The following is an 18,148-nucleotide window of genomic DNA, read 5'->3' on the forward strand; positions in this document are numbered from 1 at the left end:
CAATTCTTCGAACAATAAATACCTACAAAAAAATCAATATAAAAACCTTCCACGAGATATTCGTCCGTTAATCGTCCATAGATCAAAGTTACTAAAAATATTTCGTCGAGACTCTTAAAACGCGTCCAAAATACACATTCCAAATTCCTCTCGATCGTTATTATTCTCCAGGATCGTGACATCCCAAAAATACAGAAAAATACTCAGTAGTTACCTACCGAAAAACGAGTTATTAACTTGTAAGAACAACAGTTCAAAGATAACGAATCGAGTTCTTGGTTTTCTACGAGCGACAAAAAACAGAACGCCCAATAGATAAACGCAATTACACGGAGCGATAATTTCATCGTCTTATTCACTGATCTCGTTCGATTAAACGCGAGGATACGGAATTTCCTTCTAATTTCGGTTTCCCCTCGGTGCATTCGCGCGTCCACGGTTTTGTATGCGCCGTGGGGCGTCGGTCGGCTTAAAATCGGCCATTTAAATGGTGGCTCACGTAAACCCGCCCGACTAAGTTCCGTAGCGTCGCGACGCGGCGTTTCGGTGTCCCCCGCTCGACGTCGCTGCCACCTGCCACGAATCGAACTTCCTCCGATACAATTTAACGGGGTTTCAGCGACGTTTTACCCGTCCGGTATTTACTCGGATGTCCCGGTTGGAAAACGCAGTCCTTTTACAACGCTTCCGGCATAATGGGATCTTCTTCTTCGGGAAGTTTTACTCGGCGTCGCGTCCAGTCACGTTCAACCGGAGCGACGTCGCGTCTGTAATTGACGTTTATTGTACGTGCGCAACTCCCTCCGTACAGTGGGTGGAACGGATCGTGGGGACGTCCAGGGACGTATCGATGGATAAATAAATTTCTGAGCAACGTTTCTGCGTGTCGTGGACCCGGACGGTCGCAACCGACGGGAAAATTATTTTAATTATTTTAATTATCCACCGAGCGACGTTTCGACGTTTCGACGATCGCTCGGGACTTTTATCGACACCCGCCAGTTATCAACGTTTCGTTTCACCACGCTGAGAAGCTTTCGTTTCCAATCAACATAACCGGGAACGATACTCGAGAACAGAGTGAACCGATACGATATCCACCGTTTCGTTTCTACCTCGGACGGAACTACTTAAGGTAATAGTAAACGCTTTCTTCGCGCGAAACTGAAACATCGATCGGTGCATCCGTGCAACAAAAAAAAAGAATACTGCGCGAACGAGTCATATCTACGGTTGTCGTTCCGCGAGGACAGTTTCCTGGCGAGCGAACGTTGCGTTTACCGATCATGCTTCTCGGATTGCAATCCTCGAGGCGGGGAAACACGAGACGAAATGCCGAGGATTGGTTTAGGATCAAGTGTTATCGATGCACGTGAGTGAAAAATTTGGTAGGGAAAGTATAGACAGGATGGAATAATCGTGTTGGAAATTTTTAATTTTCTTATCTTTCTCATTGACGGAGAAATACTTTTTGATGTGTGTATATATATTTTTAGAGACGAGCGAAATAGAAGTACGAAAGATTTAAATGAAATATGGGAACGTTTGTGAACGCAAACTGCATCTGTGAGTGCAACGGTAACGAATTCGATTTCAAAATTTTTTAAATTGTTTTCTTTTCTTTCCCAATCTATCATTTATTATTGTTAATAGTGGTAGTGTTATTAATTTTGTTGGTATTATCTTCATCGAGATTGTCGATAAATGAACGCAACACGCTTTACAAATATGTATGGAAAGTGTATTTCAATTTTCTCAGAGAAATTTCTAAAAGATCTGTACCGTTATAATTTACGCTACGTGACATTAAATACAACACAGGAAATTCTTCGAGTGTTCCAAGTGAAGCACCAAGCTGAAAAATGCTCAGTATTTCGAAAGAATTAATACAGCTATTTGTGCGCAACCTTTACTCGCTCGCAGGATGAATAAAAAAATGTCACTTGAAAAGCTCACTTTCGATCTTCTATATACCGTGACAAATAAAATCGGTATATATTTATACGTACGTTCGTTTCAGAATCGAAGAAGTAATTATATTTTTCAGACGTCGTGGTGTCGTCGTTGCAAGACGCAACAGTCGTTCGTGTGACACGAATATTTCCCCGCCAATGTTAGGAGGGATTCGGGGGCAAAAAAAAAAAAAAAGAAATCATAGTAATTAACGAGTGCCGCGCTGGGACACGATAATGAGACTCGCGGCGTCTGTATGCAACCGTGGATACGTGACGACCGCGCAAAGCGAAGCGCTTTTCCCCCGTGATATTTTGCACTATTTTTTTCATGTTATTAACGCGGCCGGGTCGACCTCGCTGCAGAACTCGATAAAACGTGCTACGCTCTCCGTGGAGGTTTCTTTAATTATTTGTCCGCCTTGGGGTCTTATTTGTTAGCATTCAAGGCGACGACGTATCGTTACTTGCCGCGAGTTTGGGTCTGATCGTTAACGATGGAACCATTGCAGTTGCATCGTTGATACGGATTGCATCGATTCTCGAGAATCGGTATTAAATGGTAAGTATTAAAATAAATATGGAGGAGTACTACGAGAAGTTGTAGATGGGTATCAATTTCCAAGTACTGTCTTGACGTTAAAATTAGTATTAAATAGTATTTATTAAAATAAGTATCGGACGATTACTACTAGAAATTGTTGTAGATGTGTATCAATTTCCAAGCACTGTCTTGACGTTAAAATCGGTATTAAATAGTATTTATTAAAATAAGTATCGGACGATTACTACGAGAAATTGTTGTAGATGCGTATCAATTTCCAAGCACTGTCTTGACGTTAAAATCAGTATTAAATAGTATCTATTAAAATAAGTATCGAACGAGTACTACGAGAAATTGTTGTAGATGCGTATCAATTTCCAAGCACTGTGCTGGTACTAAAATCGATATTAAATAGTAACTATTAGAACGAGTATTAGACCAAAGTTAATTGTTGCAAGTAGAAATCCCTAAGCACTGCGTTGGCATTAAAATCAGTATTAAATACTAACTATTACAATAATTACTAAAATAAAGTAAATTATCGCAAGTAGAAATCCTCAAACACTATTTTGGCATTAAAATCAGTATTAAATACTAACTCTCACAATAATTACTAAAATAAAATAAATTATCTCAAGTAGAAATCTCCAAGAACTGTACTGGCATTGAAATAATTATGAACTAATAATCATCGAAAGAAATATGAAACAGAAACGATGTTATTACATTCTCGAGCATTGTCTCGATATTGGAGCATTAAATCAAGTTATCGATCGGCTGTAACGTCCCGATCGACGTTTCTTATCGTTCCACGAAAGAGTATCGATTTCAAGCCCGGCAAAAATGATACCAAAACTTACGTTTCGTTCGCGATCTTGATATTAATTACAACCGAGAAATAATTAGGCGCGTAGAAGTTTCAAGCCGGTCCTTGTCGCACGAACGGGGACGTACCATCTCGTGAAATATGAAATGCAGTTGCACCTACGTGCCCGTCGAAAATGCAACGCGTGTCGTTCAAACATCGCGTCGTCGCAATCTGTATCGTCGAAATAATGTGCGTATTATCCCGATACGTGTAACGATGATATTGTACGTCGTAACGGAGCCACGGTCGCATCGAGGACCAACGTGTACGTATCGGTCGTAACGACACGTAGCTTTGAGTCGCGTACTGTGGAAAATTCTGCGGTATTTCGAACTCACCGGCACGAAGTGTGACCTCACGGGAGAGGACCGTTCCCACGGAGCTGGTGGCACGGCATCTGTATCTCGCGTTGTGGACTTCCGCGCGAAAATCCTGCACCAGAAACGGTGGAAAGTAGAGGGTGCCATTCCCGAGTAATTGTCTGAAAATAACAGAAGAAAACGGCGTTGGTCGTCGACCGTATTGTATACCTGCATTCCTGCCATTATTATTCGGGATACGAGAACACTTCACTTCCTCGCCTCCTTTTTGCCTTTGAATATTTCTTTAAGGAACAATACCAAGGATTAAGTCACTCCTGGTAATAGTCACGAGAGAACAAAGGGAGAAAGAAAATCCTTCCGTTCGGATATAAAATATTAGCGGAGCTTCCCTTCGTCGCGGACACCTCGAAAAAAATAATCGAGTTTAATTCTCGTTTGTTAATAACCACAGATTTTTTATTATTTCTTTGATTACGGTTTACGATATTTATAAGAGTGAAAGAAATATAATTGGCAAGAAAATGGTACACGCTCCATTATTGACGCGGTATACACGTTAGTAAGATGTGTGTAAGAAGACTTTACGATAAATTTAGAAGGAATTCTTTCTTTCACAATTATCGTGTACGTTCCACGTGGCACGGAACGTGTATTTATAAGAGCGAAAGAAATATAATCAGTAAGAAAATGGTATACACACTACTATTAACACGGTGTACACGATATTAAGACATCTATAGATAACTTTACGATAAATTTAGAAAGTATTCTTTCTTTCACAATTATCGTGTACGTCCCACGTGGCACGGAACGTGTATTCATAAGAGTGAAAGAAATATAATCAGTAAGAAAATGGTACACACCCTACTATTAACACGGTGTACACGATATTAAGACATGTATAGATAACTTTACGATAAATTTAAAAAAAATTCTTTCTTTCACAATTATCGTGTACGTTCCACGTGGCACGGAACGTGCATTCATAATAGCGTAAAATTACAATTAGCAAGAAAATGGTTCACACCCCACTATTGACGCGGTACTAACATACTAGTACCACGATACTAAGACATCTATAGAAAACTTTACGATAAATTTAAAAAAAATTCTTTCTTTCACAATAATCGTATACGCTCCACGTGACACGGAACGTGCATTCATAACAGCGAAAGAAATACAATTAGCAAGAAAATGGTACACGTCCCACTATTAACACGGTATACACAATACTAAGACATCTATAGATACTGGGTTACTCGGAAAGTCATTTCGTTCTTTTTAGTGCAAATAAAACACAACTTTTTTATACCGTATAAACATTTTATTAAATTATATACTCTCCATTTTGGAAAACAAAACAACTTTCCAAACGATCCAATAACATTACGATAAATTAAAAAAGAAATTCTTTCTTTCACAATAAACGTACACGCTCCACGATAAGTGTTACTTTTCGTATCGCGTCAACATCTCGCTTGTCTAACATCGATAGAATCCGTATCGAGAATCTTAGTACGAATTAAATTCACAATCTTGAAATACACACGGTTCGAAGCAAACCGTGACGATTAAGAAGGTTAATAAGTGTCGAAACGTCTAGGATGAAATATTCAAACGTTACGTCACGACCGACCGACCGACCGACCGACTAAAAATGTCTCGCGAGGTATCGACTACTCGAGAGGTCAGACTCGCCGGATCCTCCATCCGTCGTCATCATATTCGATTATCGCTAGGTCTGAGGCTGCAGCTTTTCACGGCTCGAAACCGACCGATTCGTGCTTCGTATCACGTCGCGGGCGAATTGTCTCGTCCTTTACATTACTCGCGCGCGGTTCAATTGCATTCCCGTTTCTTGTCTACCTCGGAGCTCGAGGGACGGCTCGGATAAATTTATCCCTGGGCCGAGATGGCGATGTAATTTCTACGAGAAGCCGGATGGGGGATCGTTCCGGAGCGTCAGACTATTTACACAACCGAGTGTTTTGACGGAGCAAATACGCATGTGATTACGGGAACGATCGCCACGCCTTGTTTCCGTCTGGAATTAGAATTTCGAGATGCGAAAGCAGCGAGTTGAAATCGTATTTACTACTTTTCGAAAACGTTTCATCGTCGAATCGTTCAATTCGTTCCACGGTTCCGAGATCGATATTATTAATATTATTCGACCGGGAACAGAACTAATACGTCGTATCGCAGTCGAACGAAGCGAACGTTTTCGAACGAAAGTGATACAGGATCGTGCGTGGTATCGTAACGGGAACGAGTATTATTGCACCGTTGGTGGAATTACGTAAGGTAACGATAATGCTTGGAATATGGATAATGCGTTCGGGAAGAGTGGTGTGGAACAGTGTGCTATTGGACAAGTAGGGAAATATATAATCGGACGAGTGGATGTTGCGTAAAAGGAACAGTAGCAAGGGACAGTGCTTCGTAAGAGAAGTGATGTAAGATTGTACTCGGTGAGACAAGTAGTATCGGTCCGTGGTGGTCGGACAAGTAGTAAGGATATGTATCTCGTCGAATAAATATCGCGTGAAAGTCAGAGATTTGGATCAAATAAACGCGTCGTGAGAAAATAACAAAATTGCACAAATCTTTGTATATAAACACAATATCTTTTAATAAGTAGCGCGAGTAAATGCACGATCGGACAGTCGTACGAGATCGTTTCTTAATTTTCCATCGGTGTGTTCGTCGATGATAATTTCCACGAAAGTCGCTCCTCGAAGTTCTAATTGCAATAACACGATCAAAATTTCATAACGTGTCTTATTAAACCGCCACAGTCGAAATCCATTTCCAGGACCGTTTACGTTTAATTAGAATGTATGCGCGAGCTCACCGTTCGTAATATCACGCGTTGCGCGAATCGTCGCGAAATACGAACGGACACGTACGATTCTCAGTTCCGATCGTTCGATCTTCCACGTATACGATTCTTGACGCATCGATCGGTTACTATTTTCTATTCTCTTACTACAGAAGTTCTTTGTTCTATTTAATTCTAATTCCAGAAGTTCACATCGAAATTCATGCCTCGTGTTTTCGTTTAGATCCAAATATCATGCAATGACAGCAAACGCCTCTAAATTTTATTCGCGTCTCGAACTCCTCGAATGCATAATCCATTGCTACATAAACGTAACTAGAGTTACGTATTCAGTTACCACAAAGTGTATATTCCACCTATTATTTTAATCGCAGATTCGAAAACTCGTAACTGCTTTCCTCGGGGAATTTCGTACCCCCTTCTCTCCTGTTCCCAGATTTTACTATTAATTAACGAATATCGAGCAACGACTCCGACTATAACGCAGCGACGTTCACGAATAGCGATGTTGGACGCATTAAGCGTTAATGTAAATCATTCTCAGGGCAGACATCGAGTTCGCGAGCGTTCCGTTTAATCCGGGCGCGTATTTATCGCGAGGGGGAACTCGGGACGCGTTGTCGATAATCGAAATTGAAAATTCCATTATTTTTTCAGTGGACGCGAATTTTCCTACGTTTCTTCCCCCCGTCGGCTTTTTTCTTTTTTTTTTACAGGACGTGTAGTCGAAGAATCGTAATGAAAAAAAAAAAAAAAATATAAATTTGTCGCGTTCGCTTTGTGCTCGCGTTCGACGCGAATGCGAACGACAGTCGCGGTATTTTTTTTTTTTTGTACGTCCGCGCGTCGGTAAGCGTTTTTCCCCCGATGTCCGCGCGTATTTGTCCAGGACGAACGACTATCTCCTGGCGGGGAAATTAAACGTAAAACTGTGGGGGGAAAAAAAAAAAAAAATGCGAAAGCTCGCGGACGCCGGGAGTCGGCGTCTCCGTCGCGAGATAAACCGTGGACGGTGAAATTAGATGGCCGACCGAATCGCATTATCCGCAAATGACCGCTACGCTGCCGATTATCTCGTTCCTTCGTTCCCGTGAATTTGCATTCTTTACGCGTTTGCAGCTCGATTACGGGCACCGACGTTTAACGCGCGTATATACATATATATATATATATATATTATATGTATATATTTTATATATGTATATAAACGTGCAGCTCGGGAGGAAATTAAATCGAAATTGTGGCGGCACTACCCACGCTTGCCACCAGAGGGAAACTCACCACCAACCGTTTCCCGCAAGTTCCCGTACCTGCTCCGATCGCTATATATACGACCTCTTACCGATCTTCCAATGTCCCGGCGTATAAGGCAGGGCCTGCTAGGATGCCTTACTGACGAGTCCACTAGCAGGCCCGGGATGAAACGCTTATCCCCACTTCCTTATATTTCCGTTTTCCCTCTCTCTAACATACTTTAATTTAGCGCCGCCAAAAAATAATGTGTCGTTAATTCGTTGTGAAAGAAACAAAAAGTTCACCGAAAATAATGAGTGCTTGAGTTATATCTGTTCGCTCTGTATACATGTATATATGAAATATAGTATTATATAATATAATGTATGTAGAGTATAATATGTATTGTAATACAATGTGTGTAGAGTATAATATGTATTATAATACAATGTATGTAGAGTATAATATGTATTATAATAGAATGTATGTAGAGTATAATGTGTATTATAATACAATGTATGTAGAGTATAATACGTATTATAATATAATGTATATATATAATACAATATATAGTATATATTATAATATAATGTATATAAAGTATTGTGCTGTTCGGAAAGTCATTACATTTTCCAAAATGGAGAACGTATAATTTAATAAAATGTATATACACTCTAAAAACATCGTGTTTCATTTTCACTAAAAAAAAAACAAAATGACTTTCCAAACAATCCAATATTTTGTTCCTACAATTACATCATTCAACACACGTATATCCTAGAACTTTATTCACCCTTATTTTATAACCACCGCTACTTAGATAAAATTCCTACAATATAATAAATATAAAGTACAATATATATATATATATATATAAAATATATAATCCGTATTTTAATACAACGTGTATACTTTGCGACACAATTGTAATCCTTTCAAAGTCTAATGCCCGATGTTACGTTAAACGTGAAACATCCCCGCGAATTCCTTATTTGTTCGCCGTGTGTTATCAGCAACAAGCACGGAACGCTTGTCGCGCACGCTTTTTCAGCGTGTCAAGCGTCATCAACAGATTCCCACTCGGTTCCCGCGTATTCGGTTCATCCGCCCGCAAACGCCCGGCGTTCCGTTTCGCGTTGGTCTGGGAACGCGCGCGTTAACCAACTCTCGGTCATACATCATCCGCTTGAAGTCCGGCTGGCCACTGTAAAATATAATAATCCCGTGACGTGGATTAAACGGTCGGCCCGTTCGTCGCGTGGACGATTCGTGGACAAGGTGGAACGCGGACGAAACAGCGAAGACAAATTCGTCGGAGGATTCGAGGACACTCCAGAGTCCTCGAGGAAGCGTAAATAGAAATCGTAGATGGTGAATGTAGACAGCGACGTAGAGAAGATTCGAAGAAGAATGAGAAATTCTCCCTGTGATTCGTTCGGAGCGAATCTTTGTACTCGAGGTGGCTCGTGAAATAACGAAACGTTACAAATTACACGATTATACATTCCATGTAAACAATTTTCTACATTGCTACTTCCTTCGTTATTATTCATTCCTCCAGTAAATTTCTCATCCGTGCTCCACATCGGTACTGTCTTTTACGTTCATCGTTGCGCGATTGATCCATCGTTCTTCGACCAGTCTTCCTTTTTCCATTCAACGATTTCCGGTTCCCATCTCTTCTCATTGTCCCCTTTCACCCTTTCACACTCCCTTTTGTCCGTTCGTGTTCCGTTTCTCCCCTTCCGTGCCTTTCATTTGCATTTATTTCGCAACGATCGGCTTCACCTTTTCTTTTCGTGCGCGCATCGTTTCCACGTTCATCCGTTGGAAACCCCGCTCGCCACCGAACACGTTCGTCGTCACGAATCGTGCACGAGCAACGTGCACCGGGCTACCTTCTTTAATCGATCGATGTATCGGTGTACAGGATTAATCGGCAGCCAATTCCGCGAGATGCAAATGAAGACCGCGACGTCTGAATGGCCGGCCGCGGTGAGCTCGGATCGTGCACGTCAAAGGGAACTGTTTCGGAGATGAAGAGGGTAAAAGGGTTGCTCTCTCGTCGAAGGTTGCTCTCCCTTCGGATTCAAACGACTTCTTTTGCGGCCTCGACCGTTCCTCGAAGAATGAGCACGAGCCGTGTGTTCGTCGAGAGATCCAATCTTCATCGCGGTCGATGTCTGGGACCCGTGGAAGAAACGAATTCGCGGGTGAAAGTAACGTTTCCTGAAACTCTTTGTCCGTGATTGAATCGCGAAGCCTTGACGCGACGTTGCGAAAGCCGCTTTCACCCGTGCTGAAAAGATCTACGGAGTTTCGCAACACGAATGCAGTTACACGACGAGGGAATCCAGTGCGCAACGATGACAATTTTTACGACGTTCCGGAACGGTGGAACGTACCACGAGCGCGTTACGTTGATACTTCGGGGTGGGATCATTTTCAAATATGCGCAAACTTTCGGAACATTTTCTCGCGTGGACGGCGATACGATCGGTTTTATTTGATCGAACGAACGAAAGTGGAAGTGTAATTGGTCGGGCGAGCGGAGTGCAACGTGTTTGTTACGCGGACGAGTGGAAAGGATATTAGTTGGACGATGTTAAAAATGCGACGACTATGGAGAAGATTGGTAGAGAAGGATTTAATCGTCGAGCGAAGGAGGAGTTTTTTTAGTAACTGTCCAGTGGAGAAGAATCTGTCATCGGTCGTCGAGTGGAGAAGAATCTGTCGTCAGTTGTCGAATGGAGAAGAATCTGTCATCGGTCGTCGAATGGAGAAGAATCTGTCATCGATCGTCAAGTGGAACGTGAGGTTCGTCGGTTAGGCGAGTTAGAACAGAACATCGATCGTCAAGGAAGTGGAAGATGACAATTCCTAGCCAGACGATTGGAAAGGATATTCATTTCCAGACAAGTGAAATATGACAATTATAGTTCAGATCAGTGGAGAAGGATTTAACCATCGAGCGAAGATGGATCTTTCACTAAGTGTCAAGTGGAGAAGAATCTGTCATTAGTTGTCAAGGGGAGAAAAATCTGTCATCAGTCGTCGAGTGGAGAAGAATCTGTCATCGATCGTCAAGTGGAACGTGACGTTCGTTGGTTAGACGAGTTAGAGCAGAACATTGATCGCCAGGCAAGTGGAAGATGACAATTCTTAACCAGACGAGTAGAATAGGACGTTCGTTTCCAGACAAATAAAATATAACAATTATAGTCCAGACCAGTAGAGAAGGATTTAACCACCGAACGAAGAAGAATCGTTTACTAACTGTCAAATAGAGAAGAATCTGCCATCTATTGTTAAGTGAAAAAGTATCTGTTATCAATCGTCAAATGGAATGTGATGTTCGTTGAATAAACGAGTTAAAACAGAACATCGATCATCGAGCAAGTGGAAGATGACAATTCTTAACCAGACGATTGGAAAGGACATTCATTTCCAGACAAGTAAAATATAACAATTATAGTTCAGACCAGTAGAGAAGTATTTAACCACCGAACGAAGAAGGATCTTTTACTAACTGTCAAGTGCAGAAGAATCTGTCACCTATCGTTAAGTAGAGAAGAATCTGTCATCAATCGTCAAGTCAAACGTGACGTTTGTTGGTTAGACGAGTTAGAACGGAACATCGATCGTCGAGCAAGTGAAAGATGACAATTCTTAACCAGACGAGTAGAATATGACGTTCGTTTCCAGACAAGTAAAATATGACGTTCATTGGTCAGATAAGTAGACACACGTCATCCGTCAAGAGGAATGCGACGTTCATTGTCTAGACAAGTAGAGCCGGACATCGATCGTCGGGCAAGTAGAATATGACGTTCATTGGTCGGACCGGTGAAATACGGCTTCCTTTGTCCAGACAAGTAGCACGGGAGATCCTTCGTCGTTGAAACGTGATGAGAACTGTCGTCTCTCGAGCGAACGAAGTAGAACGTTCCTTGATCAGACGCGTAGAACGTGCCGATACTTAGCCGGACAAGTAGACTCGGACGGTACTTGTACAGACCGGGGCATTTCCGCTTGGAAAACGTATTAAGGCACATCGACGCGATTAACGCGCGTTGTACGTACATCGTGGCACCGGGAAACGGAGTTTATGCTTTCCTGAGGGACCTTCGACTACGGATAAACTTACGCGAACGACCATTGGATAAGGAACATTTCAATTACCGGGAGGAAATGGTTTCCCCAGGTGCCACGGTCACGATATTGCCAACCGAGTAGCATCAGACTTCCAATAATACGAATCTTACACGATCTCCGGGTTTCGTACGCCACGGTGTCTCTACCTTGGTTACGGAAAGATTTGCCGTTGTTCAAAAACAAAATTCTTCTGTACATCAAATCTCGAGTTGCATCATCGTCTCGCGTAATCCTCTTCCAACGATTTCGTTGTAAAGTTCAGATTAGTGGAGAAGGATTTAACCATCGAGCGAAGATGGATCTTTTACCAAGTATCAAGTGGAGAAGAATCTGTCATCAGTTGTCAAGTGGAGAAAAATCTGTCATCAGTCGTCGAGTTGAGAAGAATCTGTCATCAATTGTCAAGATCGTCAAGCAAGTGAAAGGTGACAATTCTTAATCAGACGAGTAGAATAGGTACTAGTTTATTATAATATCCAGGGATCTCGCGTATCTAGTAGTATAGTTATTGTATATATAAGAATATAAAGTTCGAAGAAATGCGTATATGTCGTGTGGTCTTTCTGACTCTGGACTTGGAACTCGACTAAAAAGAAAAACCAAAAGGAAAACGGTCAAACCGTTGACCGCGTGGCGGACGATCCTTCCGCGCCGATACGAAGACAGTTCATAAAACTGACATCGACATCTGCCACCTTTAAGATCGTTGTTGCATTCATTCCAACATCATCGTCTCGCGTTATCCTCTTCCAACGATTTCACTCGCGTAGACGACACGTGGATTCTTAAATCATCGATCGTTTCGAGAGGAGATCGACGATTCAACGAGCAATGAGCAAGAATAATAAAAAAAACAGTACGGGTCAGAGCAGACCCAATGAAAACACATACAAGGAGAGGACGAAAAATCCGCGACGATTTACGGACTTACCTCGATAAAAGTACGCAGCAACGAACCCCGTAAGAAGTTCACGGGTAAATTGAGGATCTCGTAACTAATTAGTCGAACGAAGTTGCGCGATAATTACCGTACCGGAGCGTTGGTAATTTTTCCACGGGACAATGCGAGTCCGATCGTGGATGGAGCACGTTAGAAACTACCGGCAATTTACAGCGGCTTCGAAAGTTCTAAATCCCGGGACAGGCTAATCCGCTTACCCATTTTATATCGGCCGGTACACTCTTGCGAGCAACGCCGCGAATTTTCAGCTGAAAAAGCGGATCTTACAAAGGCCGCTCGATAACTGAAACGGAATTACGAGGAAGCCGCGTCACGACGAGGGAAACCCAAGCGGACACGGTTTCGGTTCGTACCCGCGGTACCATTTCACGTGGAAATCTACTCGCGTAGGAATAACCTAACGAAAGCTTAATCGAGGTATACTAGGAAATTCTTAACGAGGTAAAGAAAAATTCAAACAACGTTCACCGAGACGATATCTAACGAGGGTTCGACGAAGTTTCTTTAAACGTGATACTATGGTATAATTTGTTAAGTTATAAATAATTTGAGGTTTAGCGGTAAATTTTTACAGAGGTAACGTAAAATTGAGACAAATTCAGCGAGACGATATCTAACGAGGGTTCGACGAAGTTTCTTTAAATCTAATACTATGGTATAATTTATTAAGTTATAAATAATTTGAGGATTAGCGGTAAATTGGTATAGAGGTAACGTAAAATTGAGACAAATTCAGCGAGACGATATCTAAAGAGGGTTCGACGAAGTTTTTTTAAACGTAATACTATGGTATAATTTGTTAAGTTATAAATAATTTGAGGTTTAGCGATAAATTTTTACAGAGGTAACGTAAAATTGAGACAAATTCAGCGAGACGATATCTAACGAGGATTCGACGAAGTTTCTTTAAATCTAATACTATGGTATAATTTATTAAGTTATAAATAATTTGAGGATTAGCGGTAAATTGGTATAGAGGTAACGTAAAATTGAGACAAATTCAGCGAGACGATATCTAACGAGGGTTTGACGAAGTTTCTTTAAACGTAATACTGTGGTACAATTTATTACGTTATAAATAATTGATACTTTGACAGTAGCTGGATAACAGTAAATGATGTGACACAATACTCTGCAACGCTTCAAGACTCTTTGTTTAACATTTCTCGGTTTAATACTTCTCGGTTAAATATTGTCTTTCGTTTCGAGAAAAGAAAGGCCCTTGCCAATGTTTTTCATTGGGTCTGCTCTGACCCGTACTTTTTTTTAATTATTCTTGCTCTTTGCTCGTTGAATGTTGTCTAAAAATTACTAGGTTTTTCTAAACCTATTCTACAGTTACCATACTACAATACGAATGTAGATTTTACTTAACCGAAAATTAAACAAAAGGAGCTCTAACTTAGCTCTAAATCAACCGAAAGAAACTCTTAATATTCCCCGAGTGGATTTCACATTTCGAAAATATTTAAATATCTCTACCAGTGTCGTAGGAACATACGCGATCGAACGAGTAGTAAAGGAACGTGCTGGACCGGACAATTGGAACCGGAACGTACGTGACCAGACAAGTGGTAGAGGTGAGTGATCGGTCAGCCAACTCGCGTAAGAATATCAGAAAAGTAGTAAATGCCAGGTGACTGTCGGACAATTGACACGAGAACGTGTACCATCGGACAAGTAGTATAATTATTTCCACGGTCGTGCATCGAAGTATGGACGGTTAGGTGAATTTTTTTCCGTATGAGAACGTGTATTACCGAACAATTATTATAATTATTTCTACGATTGTATATCGAAGTATGGACGGTTAGGTGAATTTTTTTGAGAACGTGTACCATTGGACAAATAGTATAATTAATTCCACGGTCGTATATCGAAGTATGGACGGTTAGGTGAATTTCTTGAGAACGTGTACCATCAGAAAAATAGTATAATTATTTCCACGATTGTATATCGAAGTATGGACGGTTAGGTGAATTTTTTTTCCGTATGAGAACGTGTACTATCGAACAAGTAGTATAATTATTTTCACGGTCGTATATCGAAGTATGGACGGTTAGGTGAATTTCTTGAGAACGTGTACCACCAGAAAAATATTATAATTATTTCCATGGTCGTACATCGAAGAATGGACGATTAGATAAATTTCTTTTCTCCATAAACAACATCTCCGATCACTCGACAATATAATTCAATCGCACGGTTTACGATCATTGGTGCGCAATTGAAAAAACTAAGAAAAGCTTTCGTCCATTCCGTTCAAAAGTACGACATTCGTTTCCGCGCGAAGCTGTCCACACACGTCACTTATCTTAATTACTTACCGTAGTCCGGGAACCGCGGTGACTGATCTCTGATCCGGACTAGTTATCCAGGTGACGTGCGGCGTTGGACTCCCATGGGCAGAGCAGCTTAGCTGGGAGCCCGTGGTATTGGAAAAGACCAGAGTGCTCGGTGGCTCGAGAACGAAAACCGGTCCTTGCTGGCCGAGCACGAGTTCCAAAATACACGCTGGAAAATCAAATGAAATTTCTTAACGAAGCTCCAATCCCCCCTCGAAACCGATCACTCGAAAATTCGCGTGGCATAAAATTACAACGTATCAGTTTCGAGCACTTGATCATCGCTCGGGAACGTTGGTGAATTTCTTTCGTATCTTCCATTGTATTCTCGATGCGTTTCTATTTGTTTTTAAACGTTTTATCCCTACCGCGAATATTCTCAGACGTTACACGATCATTCAAAGTCATCGAGATCGTGGGTGGTGTGTAATCATCGATTGACACTTCTCGATGAATTTTTGATTCGCGAGCGGTATTATACGGTATTGGTTTTCAAATGGAATCGCGTCACACGATCCGACAATGAACGCTTTGATACGACTGTGGGTATCACGTTGTGCGTTTGAAGAGAATCAAGGGGGGATCGTGTGCGGGATGAGGGAGGACGAGGAGGGGGAGTCGAACGGGGGAGAGTGGCACACAGTCCAGTGCACGCGCACTACAACAATAATTCAGAAACCGGAGAAATCAATTCCGGTAAGCCGAATTCGACCTACATTCCACATCGATTTGACACTACGGGCCAGCCTGAGATTAAACGGCCGGGGAACGAACGACCGCGTCATCGGCCCGTTGAAATATTTAATTCGAAATCCACGGATTAAAAAGCTCTCTCTCTATCTTTCTCTCTCTCTCTCTCTCGAAAGTGGCCCTCGATTTATAGGGAAATCATTCCGCGCGCCCGTTCCCGTGAACGTTTATACGCTCTCTCGTTTCGTTTCGTTCGTTGTTTTTTTTTTTTTTCATATTTATCGGGCCGTCTCCGCTGAGCGTTATCTTCGACGAAATTTTTTTTATTTCACTTTACGCGCCTCTTGAACGCGGTTGGAAATAAATTTCTCTCGGGGGAAGAATCGGTTCGATGGGTTTGCTTTTTGTCGACGTTTCGTCGAGATCGGTCGGAGGAATTATTTAAAAAAAATATTTCAATCGAGTCCCGACGTTACTTCTGCGAAACGTTGTCGATATTTAAGATCTTTACGCACGGAATCGTATAGAAACTGTTCGATGATCGATACTTAATCGTAACACCGGTTTTAAACGCTCGATGATTCTCGCGACGCTCGAAACGGGGGATGTTCCAACGCGATTTCAATACGAGGGGTTTCCGTTTCGAGATCGCTCGCAGATTGTTCCTTCAGACAGTCGAAAATGGAGATTCAATTTCAGCATTTAAATATAGACATCGCGATCAATAACTCTAACGCTTCCGCTGGTACACGTGACGGTCTCGCGAGCTTTCAGATCGTTCCTTCGAGTGTTTCGAAATTGTGACGTTGTTTTCGGTTACGATCGATCGTCTAATTTTGGTCGCTGGTTTTCGAAACGAATAATTTTTCCGATAACTCGAGAACCGTGCCGATCTCGAATCGGTACGAGTTGCATATTTTCCGATTGTTCGAGAACCTTTTGTTTTCGTCGTTTTTACTCGATGCACGCTTACTGTTATAATATTTATTACAGTATAATATATTTCATCCGCAGGACAAGTTTATTAAACGTCCATCGTACCGATTACGTTTCGTAAATAAACATCAGTCCGTCGAAGATCAAAGTTACTCTTTCATTCGTCTCTGTACAATATTTCTCGGCCGGAAACTGTACGGGAGGTTCGTTCTTTGCAGTGAGAGCACGTACACAACGTTCTCGCATCTACCCGCGAGGAGAAGATAAATATTTATTAAACAACGTTTCCATTTATATTCCAACGTGTAGGAAAAAAGCGAGACTCGCTCGAGCGTTTCCCGGTACACTCGACCGTTAACGATTTCCGTTCGTCGGACCGCGATGTTTCATAAAAGGAGAAACCTCCTCGAGGAAGCTGCGTTGTACGCACGCGACCTCTCATCCTTATCTACGCCCATTACCCTTACGACAACGCGGTCCCGCAGGGAGAAACGTTTTCACGGCTGTCTGCGTGGCGGCGAAAAACGCTGCTCTTTGCATTTCCCCTGTTTCCTTCCGCGGAATACGACCAACCTTGCCAGTGGATCTCACTTGAATTTTCGTGAAATGTCCGCGGTGTTGGAACTCGTACGTTGTACGTACGGAAAACTCGAAACTCGAGAAACTCGAGAAACTCGAAAAACTCGAAAAACTCGAAAAACTCGAGGAACTCGAAAAACTCGAGGAACTCGAGAAATTCGAGAAACTCGAGAAACTCGAAACTTGAAACTCGAGAAACTTGAAACTCGAAACTCGAAACTCGAAACTCGAAACTCGAAACTCGAAACTCGAAACTCGAAACTCGAAACTCGAAACTCGAAACTCGAAACTCGAAACTCGAAACTCGAAACTCGAAACTCGAAATTTGAAAAACTTGAAACTCGAAACTCGAAACTCGAAACTCGAAACTCGAAACTCGAGAAACTTGAAACTCGAAATTCGAAAAACTCGAAATTCGAGAAACTTGAAACTCGAGAAACTCGAAACTCGAAATTTGAAACTCGAAACTTGAAACTCGAAATTCGAAATTCGAAACTCGAAAAACTCGAAACAGGTCGAAACGTTGGGAAAGCTGTTTAATTTTCGGAACTCTGTGTTCAAAATTGAACAATTTTTAAGTAAACTCCCCGAGCATATTATGTACAGGTGTACACTTGTACACAATATGCACAGGTGGAAAGGAATATTCGAATCACCCTGTATCTACCGTACGTTGTCCCCCAGATGCGAGAGTTACTCTGTTTAATCAACCGAATGGAA

General features: G+C 41.7%; 1 protein-coding gene across 1 annotated transcript in view; it reads right to left on the reverse strand.

Annotated features, from left to right (window-relative positions):
- The window catches only part of Dscam3 (Down syndrome cell adhesion molecule 3), a 65,843-nt gene extending 50,299 nt beyond the window's left edge, over positions 1–15,544 (reverse strand). The window contains exons 1-3 of the mRNA XM_076326879.1: positions 15,478–15,544; positions 15,206–15,392; positions 3,703–3,845 (exon numbers count right to left, since the gene is read on the reverse strand). Coding sequence (XP_076182994.1) covers positions 3,703–3,845; positions 15,206–15,392; positions 15,478–15,544 — 397 coding nt within the window. The remainder of the gene's footprint in view (positions 1–3,702; positions 3,846–15,205; positions 15,393–15,477) is intronic.
- Positions 15,545–18,148: the final 2,604 nt, after the last annotated feature.

The sequence above is a fragment of the Ptiloglossa arizonensis genome, chromosome 2 (assembly GCF_051014685.1).
Source record: "Ptiloglossa arizonensis isolate GNS036 chromosome 2, iyPtiAriz1_principal, whole genome shotgun sequence".
In the NCBI taxonomy this organism is placed as follows: Eukaryota; Metazoa; Arthropoda; class Insecta; order Hymenoptera; family Colletidae; genus Ptiloglossa; species Ptiloglossa arizonensis.